Here is a 17,585-nt window from a genome sequence, read left to right on the forward strand (position 1 = left end):
ATGAATTCCACATCTGTTTTGGCAATATGACCTTGGAGTTATCAGGGACAGTAGTCTTCTTCCAGGATGAAATGTGTATCTGCAGCAGCTGGAAGAAGGCAGGATAGAATCACTGGGTACTTACGAATGTTGCATCTGGTACCTCATGCCCAAAGGCTGACAGATTAATCCTGTTTCTGTGACTGTTCACTCTTTTTGTACCATGCCAGGTGAGGCATGCACATACAAGTGCATGCATTCAGAAACACAAGGAGAAGGGGATGGAAAATACTAGAGAATTCAAAAGATCCACTGATTGGCTCCAAGAAAAAACTTTGGGTTTGTATACATAAATGATAGCTTTTCCACTTAGTGACCTGGTCCTTTAATTTCACTTAAAAAGTGAGGAGCCCTCAAGTGAGCATGCATCATGGTTGGCAGCCAGGCCAGAAATCTGGGGAGTATAAAGGTAAGCTCTGCACTTTTTTTTTTCTTTAGCTTCCTTTATTTTATTTTCTTTAGCTTTCCTCTTCTCTCCAAATGTCATTATTGCCCCTTTTACTAAGAAATTTTCTGTAGCGTTTAGATCTACCCAAGTTTTGTGATAAATGGGGTTTATCAGAGGGATTAAATCAGCTCTACTACCCAATTCACGTAATCTCATTTTCAGCAATTTACTCCAGGTCCAACCCCATGAAATGGTGGTTCTCACACTTCTTCACAGACATCAGTTTATGTAAGTTGGTTTAAACAGACAATTTCTGTATGCTTTATACCCAGATGGGAAGTCAGGGGCAACAACAGAAGACTCACATTCACCTTCCACAGTGGCAAATGTAATAAACTTTGCTAGCCCAAGTCTAGGCTTGGGCATCTAGAAAATGGAGTAGAAAATCCTGCCCTAGGATCTAGGTCTGGCATTTGGGCTGCCATTTGTCTCTTGTTAGGATAAGCCAACACTTCTAAACCAAAAGAATGTTCAGCTCTGCTGATATCTGTAATTTCGATTTGAGTTGTGATTAATCCTAATAGAGATGTGAAGAGGTTTTATATATATAATTTTATATAAATGGTTTTAGCTATTTTTTCCTTGTAAACAAGTTTTTTGTTTTTTTTTTTTACATGGAGGAAATCAGGTTGATAATTTTGTACATGAGGCTTGTGTGTGTGGTGGGGATAAATGAAAAGGATGACAAGTACAAAAAAAATCAGAGTTCTCTCAAAAGTTAAATCACTGGTTTTCATTGGCATTAAGACCCCAAAAATCGTAAGTAGAATAAATTGAGTGCTAATGTGGAAGAAAATCAGGCTAATATATTTGGTGTCAAAAGTGAAAACTAGCACAGAGTTCACGGGTGGGAGAATTCAGGATCAGAGATCCTAATGCATCTGTAGGGAGGAGAAACTAACCTGCTGGCTGGCCGGAAGCCAAATATCTATGCTATCAGTTTACAGTCCTCCCTGTTGTAGAAGAGTTTGAAGAAATATTTATCACTATATGAATTAGAATAGGATGCTAGAGTATGTGCAGCATTCTATATAATCATGCATAGGGGCAGTAGTTTATGTATATGTGCATGTGGATGCTTACTCTTAGCATTGAGGTTCATAGATTCAAAGTACTGTTTTAAAGAACATGTACTCGATCAAGATTTTTATTTTGTCTGCCATGTTCCCAGCATTACTCTTAAAGAATAATTATTTTTGATGGAAGCACATTTAGATGAAAACAGTGAAGACCTTTGTGCTTCCAGAGGCTCGTTTTCCTCCAAAACAGAAACCTTCTTCGCCATGCCTCCTACAAACTACGTGGATTATAAGACATTCAGTAGGTCTTTTCCTATCTCTCCAGTGCTCTGTGGATCTTGCTGGCAACCAAGGCAAGTCTAGTACATGGCCATAGGTCTGAGCAGAACTAGGTAAGGCCATGGGGAATGTTTTCCTCAGCCTTTACCTCCTAGTTACCTAGTCGACTTCATGAAGAGCCCTAGCTCTTCCTGAAGCATGTTCCCAGTATGAAGCTCTCCTATGCTGCTCTCCTGAATTTTTCAGCACAGTCCTGCCTCAACCCAGAATCCATCCTGTATTCAGAGGCACAGTGGAAGTGGTGTCTTTTTGTCTAGAGAGCAGCTGAGAGGAGAAAGATTGAGACTTAGAAAGTTCTGGTGTTGGTGTTTATCCCTACGCAGTTATTCCTTTTCCTTTCATGGAACAAGGTTGCTGTAATAGCATTTTCTTTGCAAGCTGAATTGGAAATGCAGAAATAAATTATAGAGAACCAGGATGTCTTCTGTCAGAATAAATATTTAATGAGAACAAGGGTTGTGCTTATTCAGAGTCACAAGGACTGATACTGAAGTACCCTATGTATGTTAATTTTAATATATAAAATATATGCTTGGACTTAAAAATGCAAAGTGAACAGCCTCAAGGCCTGTGTATTAAGTCTGACAGATGTCTCTGGGTGATGATAATGTAAAAGTTTATTTTTTTCAAGCAATTTAAGTTACTCACTTAATCAGTCAGGAAACAGAAGTCTTAAAGGACTTATTTTCCAAAGCATTTTTTAGAGAGGTGTGTTCTTTCATATTTCATCCAGACTCTCTTCACTCTAACCAGTCTCTACAGTAATCTTTCTGTTTTTTTCCTTACTCCTAGCATAGATTTAAAAAAAATAATAATCTGAATAATGATACAACAATTTTCTTTTTGTTGGAAGAACATGCAGGAATTTGTGCAAAATGTGTCTTTGTTCATGTGTATAGTCACAATAGCTAACATGAATTACTTAATGAATTTACAGATTAGTTGCAACTTGCAAGTTATTTTCAAGATAAATGGGACCATTTCTAAATTTGCAGCTAGTCTTTCCAAGGTCATGAAGCAGATAGGTATGGGTTATTTGGTTATGGTGTTACTTTAAGGTAACATGAGAGAATAAATCCTGGTCTTGTTTTCCTCACTGCTCTCAGTTCTTAAAGAATTGGTAAGTCTGTCACAGTATCCAGGATTTCCCATGTCCACATGACTTGTCTTTTAAACCATGGGGTCCCTTGCCTGTTAGATCAACTTGATCTCGTCTCATTCTGTTTCTCCATCTCACCAAAAGCCCATGCCTTTCTCTTTTTAAGGCCCTGGAGAATATCTCTGAATTTTGTTAGTCTGTTTAGAGTGTTTCCTGCTTTCTAGTCCTACCTGCCTGAAGGTGAAATCAGTTGAAATAGTTTCCCTGTGCAAACTTATGTTTGGAATACATTTTAACTTTCCAATGTGCAGTCATTAAGGCTATATTATTTATTGGCTGCTTTGTAAGTGTCTTCAGACCAGAGAGAGGTACCTAATTAGGGCTTCTAAAGCTTATGACTAACTCACTACACATTGATGTGGTCAGTGGTTTATCCAATCTATAAAATGGAAGTATAAATAGACTCAAAAAATTATGTAACAGTAGAACTGCCTACAGTTTAGAATAGAGGACACTGTGGCTGTTTCCCAGTATGGCCACTATAATGCGTATGAACTTGGATGACCTCTGTCAGCTTCATTTTTTTTTTAATTTCTAAAAGTGAGATAGTAGTATTTGCCTAACTAACATTCAGAAGGTAAGACTCGGTATATGTAAAATGCTTTCCGATTCAGGAAAAATAATTTTCCAAGTCAGGTAAAAGGACTGGGAAACAAAAACATAGTTATATTTAAGTTACTACCAAAGATAAACCTCAGATATTCAATGTGAAAGGAGATCTTTGTGTTAAAACAAAACAAAGGGACCAGACATACTACATTAAAACAGTAGCCATAGACTGAGTTCAGAGCAGACTCTTAAGGACAAAAGTTATTGTTATTTCTATGTCTAGGTCTCCCTTCATATGCTTCTGTTTAGATAAGAACTGTAATACAATCTGTTCTCTTTCATTGTTTGGTTTATGCAGGCACAGGCTTGCTACAGGAAGTGGTTTATCTAGTGAGTCAGGGAGCTGATCCAGATGAGATTGGACTAATGAATATAGATGAACAACTTCCAGTCCTAGAGTACCCTCAGCCTGGTCTGGACATCATCAAGGTACAATGTATTGCAAAGAAAGTCTTTCAGCATTTGGATACCTTTTTTGTAGGCTGCATATTTATCACTTCATCTCATCCCGTGTCCTTGTCCTTTTCATCACTGGACTTGCTCAGTTTGTTGAAATGATTCAGAGTATGATTGGGTTATTTTGAAGTTGCTTTTATTAAGCTTGTTTATACTTTGTGCAATGTCTTAAAACATGTTTCTCAACATCCTAAATAAGTTGAGAATTGATTTCTTGAATAAAAGTGTTCTAAGCCTCCTTTCCTTGGAAGCTCCTCAAATAAGACTGATTTCCTTTGATCCTGTTCCTGAATTTGCAAAAGAACTACACATACAGAGATCTGTGGATCTATAGACCCTGTACTTGATTTGCACATCTAGATCCTTAGAGACCTAGGGTCTGTGAATCTGTAGACTCTGTAGTGTAGTTAGAGGAGTTTGGAATATTCTGTTTGAAATGATTTCTGTGTTATTAAGAATCACTCAGACTAATGGCATGACATGTGATTTTTATTACTGCTGTAACTACTTTAAATACAGTCATATCTTGGAATGATTAGCTAAAGTACTAGGCTCCATTCTAGAACTTCCATAGTGCTTAATGAATTGTGCTAGCTAAGGCTGGCATGGATAGATCTAAACTAGTTCTGTTCACTGACAACTGCAGCATCAGCCTGCTTTTAAGCTGAGAGCATTTAGGGCTCAGAAGTTGCTTATCTTTTTCACTGTGTGACCCTATTCCAGTGAAACCTCAGTGCTACTTCAGTGCAAATATGTGGTGGCAGTAGTGAGAGGTTTAGTCTGAGGTTACACATTGTGAATACTATGTGCTATCAACTTGATCTAGCTTTTAACTCTTGGGAGATTGTCATAAGACATTTTTTTCTGAAATTGTGATGGAAAAGTGCTTTCTGTTTGAAAAGTGTTAATATACTCAAGATAAACCTCTCAATTGTCTAGGCCTATTTTTGAGGATAAAATAAACTGCAGGGTTTATAATTTTGAAGTTAAGAATTTAAGGATTTTCTGAAGCTCCACATTTGGAGCTTCTTTTTTTTTTTTTTTTCTACAGAATTTTAGTGGAAGTATCAGAAGAAACAAAGTTAGTGTTACACCAATAATGCTACGGTTACACTCTCTTCTTGAGAAGGTCCTACAAGTGGAAGTAGTTTCAAAACAAAGCAAAAACCCCACACAACAATTTCTACAATTTCTGTATATACACATTATCCATCCTTTTGATTTAAAAACCAGATGCAGTTCCCTGAACTAATATCTAGTTGCAGACCCCTATTAATTTAATAAGTTACTCACTGAATGTGACTCAGTACAGTCAAGGACGTTAAGTATGATGGTTCAGGACAGCTCACGATGTGCCAAAAGCTAATACACAATAAGAAATGTTTCTTTGCTTTATTTTAGGAACTAACATCTCCTCGCCTCATAAAAAGCCACCTACCATATCGTTTTTTGCCTTCAGACCTCCATAATGGCAATTCAAAGGTAAAAATTAATTCATTTTTATTTCACTGAACCAGCAGCAGTTTATTGCTTTGGGAAGTGGGGGGGGGGGAGAGGGAGGGAAGGGGGAAACTTTGATTAAGATGATTTTCCCTCGCTGTTGTAGGTAATATACATGGCTCGCAACCCCAAAGACCTGGTGGTGTCCTATTACCAGTTTCACCGCTCCCTAAGAACCATGAGCTACAGAGGAACATTTCAGGAGTTCTGCAGAAGGTTTATGAATGACAAGTGTAAGGAGCTTGTGCACATCCTGTTACACATGTATTTTCATCTGTGCATTCCCTCAGCAAGTAAAGAAATGAAATGGATAAAGGTGCATTTGTTTTGTTTATGGAGCAGGGAGGTTGCTACAGATATAGCACTGCATAGACTTAAATGTGTCCATGTGAACTGTGGCCATGCCTTCTTAATAATTGCCTTACAATTACTCACCCCATGGGCTTGATACCATTCTACTTCACTGAGGCAAATTCTGGTCTACTGTATTTTTTACAATTCAGTTTGCAAGGCAGCAGGTACCCTGTGAAAAGTGGTGAATGTGCCTGGCACCTGTTGCTTTCAGTTCTCTGCTTACCTATTTCTCAGTAGTCTTTCTGCTTCTCAAGAAACATTTGCCATGGTAATTCCTTTAATGTTTTTATTTAATTCTGGAACTTGAAATTTGTCACTAGCAAGATATCAATTAATGCACAAAAATTTCTAGTTTGCATGAGACTGAGCTCATGGAGTACATCAATAGGAATATATCAGTAAGTTGAAGGGAGTCCCTGTAAGAAAGCAGTTGTAGGCTGCTACTGTCTGAATATGTATCACTGAAATGAGAATACAGTAACCTGCATTACAGCAGCTTACTAGATGGATACCCAGTAACTCCTTTGAGCAAGGGCTATATTGGCAACCACCAACTGTTCCCATTCCAACTGCACTACTGTAAGTAGCTCTGTTGCACCAACTCAGTAAACTTAGGGGTAGGGCAAGCTCTATGTTCTCACATAACTGGCTATCATTGGGCTCTTTGCCAATGGATTGTTACATGTTGTAGCTAGTGAGATTAAAAAAAAAAAAGGCATTTTTTTACTGCATTCTTTTTCTACAAAATCTTCTCTATGATACCCTAATGTGATGCTAAGAAGCCACCAGACACATTGTGATCTGCTCTGAGACCAGGATCTCTTCTAGATCCAAACTTTCTTAAAGCTGGAATATGGAGGACTTAATGCTAAAGAAGCAGTGTAATACTAAAGGGAATTACAAAGTAAAAGCCTGCCAGTGGAGGTTAGCTAACAGGCTTTATAACCTTTGTCATTTTCTTTTGTGCAGGGAGGGTGAATGATCTCCTCCTGTTCTAGTGCACCTTCATTTTTTTCTTCTACATTCCCCAGGAATGGGAATCTTGTCTGTAGCCTGTGAGCAGGAACTTCTAGACTGGAGACATATGAAAGATATGTTAAAAGGCCTAATAGAGAAGGGAAGTTCTGTATTCTTTTTCGTATGAAACTGACTTCTGTGCATTGAAATTTTTTCATATACCAAAAAGAAATTGTTCTTTTTCAAAGGGAAAAGGTGGTTTCAAAATACAAAGTTAAAAAGTTAAATGTTTTCTAGTGCTGTCTGCTGTAAAGATAAACATGACTAAAAATACTGAGAAAATGTGTAAAACTGCTCACCATATTTGCTTAGCTCCTGCCTTGATTATCTGACATACTTCTGGGGAATTTATCACTGGTAAGAAAGTAATATCCAGAATACATTTCTCCTCCGGTTTTTATTTTGGTAATATTAGCAGCAAAAGATAATCTCTAGATAATAAATGCTAGTGCCTGTACCTCTGCTACACACATGCGGATGGACTGAAATCAACACAAATATGGACTTTATCAGAGAATTGGAAAATAAAGGAAGAAAATTTGGGGTAGTGTGTGTGTGTTAGAATTTCTAGTAACCACTGCCGGAGCAGAACTGGGAATGTAGGCCTACCCAGTGTAGCACCTTGGCTACAGTATACCTGAGACTATGTTCTGGCATAACTGTGTCAGTTGCATGGAAGTACTAAGAAAGCTATGACAGAAGAGAATAGGTCTTAAATTTTAGAGGGGACAAAAGATGTAATGATAAATAGAATATTCTGTCAGTACATCTTCAGTTTTCTGAGAATGACAGTGAAGAAAACATATAGGTCTGTTTCCTCAATACTTATCTAATTAAGAAAATATAATGGTCATTAGCAGGTTTTTTTTGTCCATCATAAAAGATGCTCTATGGAACTTTCCACTAATGAGTATCTAGCTTCTAGATGATGAAAGGTGCAGTGTGATAATGCTAATTGCAGGAATTCACACAGGTTAGAGCCACTGAAAATTTGCCTTCTGAAAACTGTCTATGTAATTTATGTTTATGTTGGCTCCACTTCTGTGCAGTAGTCAGGCATTACTAATACTGAGTTCTAGAGAGGTGCATAAGTGAAATATAGTTACATTTTCAATTCAACATTTTTTCGTTATGACAGGTTAGCTCTTTCAAATATTCCAAACTGACAGAAACACTTTTTCAATTAAATTCATTGATGTGCATGGCAGTGGGTCAAAACTAGGTGGTTCTCTTGGGGCTATGAACCTCTCCAATTATTATTTTTTTTTTTCATTTTTTGAAGAGGAATTAATAACAGTATTTTTTTTTTTGTATATGCCTATCATAATATCTTCTGTACCTGTAGTAGGATATGGTTCTTGGTTTGAACATATCCAAGAGTTTTGGGAACATCACATGGATGCCAACGTGCTTTTCCTCAAGTATGAAGATATGCACAAGGTAGGTTACATGTAGCAAAGAGGTATTTTAATTGCTTTTAGCATTGTAGCATTTAAAACATACGAAGGGAAAAAAATGGTTCATGTTTCCATAGTTGGGCTTCCTAATGTCTGATACCATTTTTATAGCACTGGTATTCAATTCGTTCCATGGACTGTCAGCACTTTTGTAAAAGCAGTAATTTACTCAAGAATTCACCTGAATGTGTAGATGCTCCATTGCTCACACAGAAGGCAGAGAGGTGCTCACACAGAAGGCAGAGCAAGCTCAATGCTTGCTACCCTCAACATTGGACATTCACTTAAAATTAATGTCTTACTGTGTGTCTTGTATCAATGAGAACAGAGGTATCACTTTCTCATCAGGGGTTTATCCTATATATTCGGCATTTATTCTGATTATTTGGTTGTTCTTACCATCATATGGGAATCAATCTTAAAAAAAAATATGGGGATGATCATGTACCATAAGGTGAACATAATTCTAACGTCTTTCCAGTGTGTGGGCTAACAAATCCACTGTATTTTAAATCAGAAATGTAATGGAAATACTACATAGAACATCGCTTTCCATTTCCTATTGCAATAATATATTTTTGATAATTAGTTAAAATATTTCAAAATGCACATTTAAATAATTTCAGCTTGTATTTTTTCCTTAAACCTACTCATGGAGTTGGATGCTAAAAGTTGTAATATAATCAGAATAATGTTAATAATTCAGTAACAATGATTTCAAACCCATTATTTTGAATAACAGTATATTCCTAACCCCTCAGTGAGGGATGCTGCTGAAAGCTGGTAGCATCACAACATCACTCCGCTTCCTGTCTGTTCTCCCTATTTACTTGGAATATGTGGGTTTACTTTCAGCAAATAGGAAGTTGGGAAAATTTGACAGTGATGTTTCTGCAACTTTTTCATTGATATTTTTCCCACTCATCAGGATGTAATTCACTTTGAAGTATTTATACTTATACAAAAAATCATTTAAAATAACGTAAAATAAACTCATCTTTAAATGCTCTCTTACAGGACCTAGCAACAATGGTTGAGCAACTGGTGAGGTTCTTGGGAGTTTCTTATGACAAAGCACAGTTGGAATCCATGGTGGAACACTGCCATCAACTCATCGATCAGTGCTGTAATGCAGAAGCGCTTCCTGTTGGCAGGGGTATGTTTAAAACCTACAGTAAAACTTAAAAGAGTGGAAGTTGCAAGAAGCAGCTGACAGTTTAGTAACCTCCAAGATATGCTAAGATGGTTGCAAAATATTGCTCTATAAATGATGTGAGGAAACTGATTGGTACAATTTTGTTTTGGAATAAAGTCAGGTGGAAGTGATTAAAAGAATGGAAACATTAAAGATCAACAGTGCATATCGATCATCATCCAAACTGCTCTGTTGGAGAAGACAAGATGTCTTTGGCTTACTTCAACTGATTGAGCTGTTGATGCTGGGAAGATTGCTTAGCTCCTTCTGACATTTGGCATGCCAAAGCCCATACAATTTCATCTGTCCTGGCCTAAACCCTTGTGTTTTGTTGTATCAGATTTTCTAGAATAGCAGATCATTCTAGTTTCAAGGCATCAAATTACAAGAACTCCTAGTTTTCCTGATGTCCTTTTTTCATTGTCTATCTCAGCTGTTTAAAAGGTGTGTAGCTTACAGATGTTTATTCTTGTGAGGCTTTTCTCTAGGAACCTGAAGTGTCCTCTGATCTGCTGATACATCTGTATTTCAACAATGCCAAGAAATCAAGTACTTTCTCAGTCTTCTTTCTGATAAACATATGAAAGTTGACTCAAGAAGTCTCCCTCTACTTACTTTCTGTGGGCTGCTTTACAACACTTAGCAGCTCTTTTTAAAAACAAGAGCTTAAAGAATGAGATGGAGATTTCCTAAGTCATTCTCACAAGTGCCTTGTTCAGGATAAAAATCACTTTATCCACTGTTTTAATTCAGTTTTAACTTTAACTTTGCTTCCCACTCCCTTGTTTGTCCATCTGTGGCCACATTAGCACATTTTGCTGCAGCATCAAACATGAAGCTCATGCTTATTGTGACCACACAGTCTTTTCAGAGGAACTGGTTGAAAGGTTATTGTCCCTTATTCAGGGAGCATGACATGAATGCTTTGTTCTTAAGTTTCTGTGTAGGAGTCCCTTCCATATTACTTCTCTCAGCCAATCTTCTTGTTATGTGCAAATTTTATTAGCTGTAATTTATAAAAACTATTGTCAAATCTCTGATAAGAATATCAAATATCATTAGTCCATCTTGACTGCTAATTTTGAGTAAGCCAATTGTTTATTCATTTATCAGTCATTTTATTGACTGGGGGTGAGGCAGTGTTAAGCTTGGCTGCTTGCCAGATGCCTACCAAGCTGCTCTCTCACTCCTCTTTCTCAGTGATACAGGAGGAGAAAAAAGGATGAAAAAACTTGTTGGTCAAGATAAAGTTGGGGAGTTTGCTCACCAATTACCATCACAGGCAAAACAGACTTGACCTGGAGAAGATTAATTTATTGCAAGTTAAAAATAGAGTAGGATAGTGAGAAACAAAGACAAAACTAAACCTACCTTTTGTTGCTTCTTCCTAGGCTTGATTTCTCTGACTTTTCTACCTCCTCCCCACCCTGAGTGGTGTAGGGGGAATGGAGGTTGTGGTCTGTTCATAACAGTTCCTCTCTGCTGCTGCTTTCTCCTTTCACTTTGCTGCTGCTCTGGTGTGCGGTCCGTCCCACAGGATACAGTCCTTCATAAATTGGTCCAACATGGGTCCTTCCAGTGGGCTGCAGTTCTTCAAGAACTGCTCAAGCATGGGTCCTGTCTATTGGGTACAGTCCTTTAGGAAGAGACTGGGTGCCCATGGGCTGCAGCATGGATATCTGTTCCGACATGGTCCTCCCTTGGCTGTGGGGGAACAACCTGTTTCACCACAGTATTCTACGTGGGCTGCAGGGGAATCTCTGCTCTGGCATGTGGAGCTCCTCCACCCCCTTCTTTTTCACTGACTATGTAGTGTGCAGGGTTGGTTCTCTTGTATTTCTCTGATTTTTTTCACAGCTGCTTCACAGCAGTTTTTTATCCCTTTTTTAATATGTTATCACAGAGGTGCCACCAGCTAATGGTGCTCAGCTTTGGCCAACTGTGCTTTGGAGACCGCTGGAACTGACTCTGTCCAACATGGTGGGCAGCTCCTTATCTCTTCTCACAGAAGCCACCCTTGCAGTCCCCCTTCACCCTCCCCAAACCTTTCCACATAAATCCAATACAACATTATGTAATTGCATTAAAAAACCACTAACATCACATGCCTTACAGAAGTCCATTGTATCTTTGCATCTACCTTTACTCAGACTGTAATCTTCAGTCAGGTTTATTTGAGAGGATCTGTTTCCCATGGAAGCAGATCACTGCTATTCTATATGACTTTTATTGTCTTTCTTGGCAGAGCCTTATGCCAATTTTCATTCCCCTGCACAGACTGTGGTCAGAGTAACTGCCCCTCAGTAACTTGTGCTGTTTGTATGTTGGCACAAACATTTCAGAATGTCACACTTTACAAAAGCTATTGTTCAGACTTCCTTGCTTTTATCTGTGACTTAATAAAAATAGTATGGAAAGGCTTTTTGTATGTTACATATGAGCTGTACATTCCAGTTACTACTGTAGGACCTGGAGCCTGGATTCCTGTGGGCAGTTGTGCCATAACTGTGATATGGCAGCTTTTTTTTTTGTCCCAGTTCAGTTATGGTATGATAAATAATTAGTTCTTGAAATAACTATCTAAAGTTTACCGGCTTGAGGTAAAATTTTGGTGAAGACAAAGAAGTTTGTAGTTTCGCTGGAAAACATAATCTCTGTAGTCTTGGTAATCTCCACTGCATAGTGTGTTTTTCTGCTCTTAGATACCTTCCTTTCAACTCTCATCCTGGCCTCCTCCTCTCCTGCTTGTTCAAACTGAAAAATTCAAAATGTTACACAGGTTGTATCTTCTGTAAAAATCAGAGACCATCTCATCTGCTGTCGAATTTTGCAGCAGATTACCAAACTCATATTATCACCTCACTTCTGTGAAGGCAAGATCAAAAAATGAGTCTGGTAAGGCGTCTTGAATGCCTCATGTAAAGTGTTTGATGTAAGTTTAAGATCATACAAACAACAGAGCCACATTTTCTTCAGTTCAGTTGTAAAAAGTTAGATACAAATCTAGGTTTTTGTGTTACTTTAGCTACCTGGAGATCTGTGGAGCAGTAGTGCAGCTACATGCTGTGCACAGCCAAAATCCCTCCTTTTTGCCCAGTGAAAGCCAGCAAGGCAGTTGTGAGAGAAAGGTGAGGCTGCAATTTCAGAGCAACCGGAGAGAAGGGAACACAGCTGCTGTTGAGTCCTTCAGCAGGCAGAAAGGTCAACCACTGCCCCTGCTGCCCAGGTCATCTCCATCCAGATAAACAGGGTGATGCCCACTTTTGCACGTACCATTCTGTGCATGGTGTTAGTGTTCATTGTTCTGTAGTGGAGCCTGCAAGCTCCAGTCAAGGGTCAGAGCCTCTTACTGCTCTCTTCTAACAAACATTTCAAAAAGATGCTTCCATTTTGTAATAAAGAAGGAAGGGATATATAACAGTTGATTTAATATTTTGTCATTTGTTCATTGTGTGCTTTTTTAAAAAAATCCTTATTTTGAATTTCTTTTGTTCACTTGTCTCTGACTTTTACAATATTTTGTTACTTCAGAATGTAGCTTCATTAACAGTGCTTTGTTCTTCTGTTAATTTCTGTGACAATTGTGGCAGTTACGTGACAGCTTATTGTAATTTGTTTCAAATATTTTTGTCTTTAGTTATGTTTACTTTATTTTGCTTTATTTTAGTTCTTCATTTTTTTCTTTTAGCACATTGATCTATGCTCTGAAGATAACCCTGAGCTGCTGTGAAAGCAGAGCAATGATTAGATATATTATTTACATTTGACTCATATCACATCATAACTTACACAGTTGCATGATTCAAATCATAAACCAGGTGGGTGACTTTTTTTGACAACCTATAAATTCATGTGGTTAAAAAAAAATACAAATACACTGCATATGTATTTTGTAAAAACCTGTGATTTGTTCATATGTGCTGTTAGGGAGATTCAGAAATAAAACATTTATCTTTCCCAAGTAGAGGAAGAAAATACTTATTAACATTATTGAAAGGTAAATACAGGCTTTTATGTTTTATGCTGAACTTTATGCAATTAGAGTTACCAGAATAAAACTCACTATCAGGTGTTTCTGATTGCAAGAAATTTTGTAATGGTCTGTTTGATATAGGACAAACTTGGCAAAAACAAAATGATGCATTTTTAGTCAGTTTCAGGTTCTTTTGACCCTTTTGATACGGAAGCAAATCGCAACACTATCATACCTTTAGGAGTTATAGGAAAATCCTGATTTCATTAAATGGCCTTTGTCACACATAAGGTATTATTATGTTAATGTGTAATTTATAGAAGTTTCAGACAGTTTTGTCTTTAGATTCAATTATAGAGTTGCTGTATAAAAGCAATGTTAATTAAATAGGTATTCTTCTTATGCATCAGATGCTTAAGTTCCCTGTATGTAGTTTTGTTCTTCCTGTTATGATTAAACTCTGTGGTAGCATAGTCTCAGTTTTCCTTTCATTTATTCCAGCTGAACAAGCCTGGATTTTGTCTTTATTTATACCCAGTATAAATGAGAAGAGAATTGTTTATCTCAGTCTGGTTACTCCATGAGCTTATTCATCAATAAGTACCCCAACAAGAATACAAGTTAAAATTTGTTGCGGAGTAACACTTGCTAAGGGGACTGTAGCCTTTGACTGGTGACTTCAGCAGTGTCATCAGGTTATATTACTAGTTGGGTTCAGTAAAGTAGAAGAAGTTCAGTAGTCCATGCTGTATCCACCAAAAGATTCCTCTTCCTCATGTTCAAAATTAAAGTTAAATGTCAAACTGGTTGATTGCATGGCGCACATTCTTGTCAATATCTTCTCAATAGATACAATCCAGGCATTCACTCCTATTTTACAAATCATTTTTTTCCATTCTAAGAAACATAAATTCAGCTGTTGAACTTACATTTAAACATAAAATACTAGAAATCAGCTATGCTAAAATTTCATCTCCGTGATCAAAATTCAATAATCAGCTTAATGCTCTGTATTTCATGCACCTTTTGAATTGTTTTCCAATGAGTATATGGTGAAGGCATGGTCATTTTGAAATGTATTGTTGTTAGCTGATGGCATTTATTAAGCATCCACACTTCGAACTGACACCAGAAATCAACTTGTAAGTTAATATCCAAAACAAAATCTGTATTTATAGTTAATTAAGGCTGGAGCAGTATCTCATAAAAATCTGAATTTTTCTTTTATAATACTTTTCCATTGCAGATGACAAGGCATAGGGCACTTAAAAAAAAAAAAAAAAAATGTTCATAAACGTGGCAGGGGTGACTGGGGAAGATAATGAATAGTATCAGGTCTCATTGGGGATTCAGTGAAAGTTAAGACTGATTAGCTTCTCACAAATTATTCTTGGTGCGCTGCACAATTAGACTGTAAAAATTTGGTATTCTCTCCACTCTGACTGTTCTCTCTCTGTGTTTCAGGTCGAGTTGGGCTATGGAAAGACATCTTCACTGTTTCTATGAATGAGAAATTTGATTTAGTTTATAAACAGAAGATGGGAAAATGTGACCTCACATTTGATTTTTATTTATAAAAATGCATGCATATGATATCCAAATATAGCTAGAAGTGCTTTATGGATTCATTTATTACCTGCTGGACAAGCTACTGTAGCTATTATGTGTAACAAGATTTAAAGAAAGAAAAACAATCAAATTAAACTGTAGATCAAGTAAACAATCTAAGAAAACTTTAAACAACTTAAGTGTAAACCAGATATGATTGTCTTTGATCCTAAACAGCTGTTCATTTTCTGGTATTTTAATTATTTGTCCACACGCAAGAACTTCCTAGACAATACTAGAACACTCAGCTGTTATGGAATTTTATTATATACATAAGGTATGTATCATATGTGCAACTAGAATGTACACCTTTTCAGGCCCATCTTGCGTATTTAATGTTTTATAAAGCTTTTCACTAGTACCTAAATAAATGTCCATAAACCAAATAAATTATTTCAGAGGGGAATAAGTAACAGGCCAAAACTGTATGCTAGAATGATCTCAGGGGTTAATCATCACATTTATTTTTATAGCTGGTAAATCAAGTATAAATAAATCCCATTCCAAAATAAATTATCAAAGTGGGGTTCACATTAAGTTCTGCACACCCTTATCTCTATAACTTCTGAGTAGGGTCTGTGTACTGGCACATTCTGCAAGACGGGCCTTGTTATGAAATATAGCTGTGATAATCACTAATCCCCAAACCCATGCATGCTTTCATGGATGACTGCATGCAGCAGTCTTCTTCATGGAAGAAGTTGAGTTCCATGCAGAAGGTCAGCAAACAGAAGTTTTCAGTCTGCAGCTCTACCTTAGTCCCTCAAAATGGGGACCAAGGCATCTGGTGCAGAGGTCTTTCTTCAGGAATCAGTCTCTAACTCATGTTGGTTTACTGTGCAGATCTGAATTTCACCTATTAGATTCAGTCAGAGAAGATAAGGTGCTGGATATCCTCCTGTTCCACCAAAAATAAAGGGTACTCAGCAATGTCCTCTGGGCTACTGGACTCCCTCAGACCTAAGAAGATAAAGTGGGTATGTGTTACAATGTAAGCAGGCAGAGGAAATGGCAGCAATGAGGGAAGAGAGTTTAAAAATACACCACCAGGTGGGAGTGTTGTACAAATATTCATGCAGAATAGTTTCAGTAATTGTTAGCCATGGCTAGTAGGTCTGGATTATGATCAGGATGCAAGTTGATTTGTTTTTTATTTTCTATGACAGGTACACAAACAGCCTGAAGCAGGCTCCTATCACTGTAAAACTCTCCAGAATTATTTTATTCTGTTAGGTAATTACATCAATGCCTTTTTGGTTCGCAGCTGCAGGAGGTCCATTTTTGCTAGTCAAATATTCAGTCTCACCAAAAGCCATGAGGAAAGACTAGCAGATTTTTGGTGTTTCAGTACTGTTGGGAAACAAACAGTTCAACTGGCAAGTGGTGTAGCATGATGTGGATTGACAGCACTTTTCCTTGTATATTTGTGAGTGAAAATGCTTTCAGTGAAATTTTATTTCTATTTTTATATTTTTAGTACTGTATGAATATTAAGCACTACACACTACACTTCTGTGCTTGCTTGCTTATTGAATAAAATGTGTTCCATGTGTTATGGTTTGCTCATTTTGGAGACCTCCAATTAAAACCTTGTAGTCTCCAAACACAGATCCTCTCCACTACCCACACCTCCTAATTTAAGACAGAATTGCAGATAGAGGGCATGAAATCAAAGCACTGTCTGACCCAGTGAGCTGTTTCTGACAGCAGCCTATAACGCATCCCAGAATCACACAGAATTGTAAGCATTGGAAGGGACATCGAGAGATCATCGGGTCCAGCCCCCCCGCCAAAGCAGGTTCCTTAGAGCCGGCTGCTCAGGTAGGTGTCCAGACGGGCCTTGAATATCTCCGGAGAAGGAGACCCCACAACCTCCCTGGGCAGCCTGCTCCAGTGCTCCATCACCCTCACTGTGAAGAAGTTATTTTGCATGTTGGTGTGGAACTTGCTGTGTTCCATTTTGTGGCAATTACCCCTTGTCCTGTCCCCACAAACCACTGAAAAGAGGTTGGCTAAATCCCTCTGTCTCCCACACTTCAGGTATTTATAAATATTGATAAGATCCCCTCTCAGTCTTCTTTTATCCAGGCTGAACAGAGCCAGGTCTCTCAGCCTTTCCTCATAGGGAAGATGCTCCAGGCCCCATATTATCTTTGTGGCCCTCCGCTGGACTCTTTCCAGGTGATCCCTGTCTGTTTTGTACCGGGGAGCCCAGAACTGGGCACAGTACTCCAGGTGAGGCCTGACCAGGGAAGAGTAGAGGGGGGAATAGTAGAAATGCTTGTGCAATAATACAATTGAGAGCACATGACTATGTGAGTATTTTTGTGTTTAATAGTACTTAATGTTTTTGTTTGTTTTTCCCTGTGCTGATATTGACACTGTCCTATGGCCATAAGTTCTTCATCTAAA

General features: G+C 37.8%; 1 protein-coding gene across 2 annotated transcripts in view; it reads left to right on the forward strand.

Moving 5' to 3' along the window:
- The window catches only part of SULT4A1 (sulfotransferase family 4A member 1), a 31,531-nt gene extending 14,803 nt beyond the window's left edge, over positions 1-16,728 (forward strand). Inside the window, exons 2-8 of one of the 2 annotated variants that reach the window (XR_004746263.1) lie at positions 3,912-4,042; positions 5,471-5,551; positions 5,676-5,802; positions 8,286-8,380; positions 9,415-9,553; positions 13,281-13,410; positions 15,030-16,728. Coding sequence is in view for 1 of the 2 variants with exons in the window: in XM_035310507.1 (XP_035166398.1) it covers positions 3,912-4,042; positions 5,471-5,551; positions 5,676-5,802; positions 8,286-8,380; positions 9,415-9,553; positions 15,030-15,142 (686 nt within the window). In the remaining variant the exon portion in view is untranslated. The remainder of the gene's footprint in view (positions 1-3,911; positions 4,043-5,470; positions 5,552-5,675; positions 5,803-8,285; positions 8,381-9,414; positions 9,554-13,280; positions 13,411-15,029) is intronic. The other variant, XM_035310507.1, reaches the window with a different exon arrangement.
- The last annotated feature ends 857 nt before the right edge of the window (positions 16,729-17,585 follow it).

This window comes from Oxyura jamaicensis, chromosome 1 (genome assembly GCF_011077185.1).
Source record: "Oxyura jamaicensis isolate SHBP4307 breed ruddy duck chromosome 1, BPBGC_Ojam_1.0, whole genome shotgun sequence".
Taxonomy (NCBI): Eukaryota; Metazoa; Chordata; class Aves; order Anseriformes; family Anatidae; genus Oxyura; species Oxyura jamaicensis.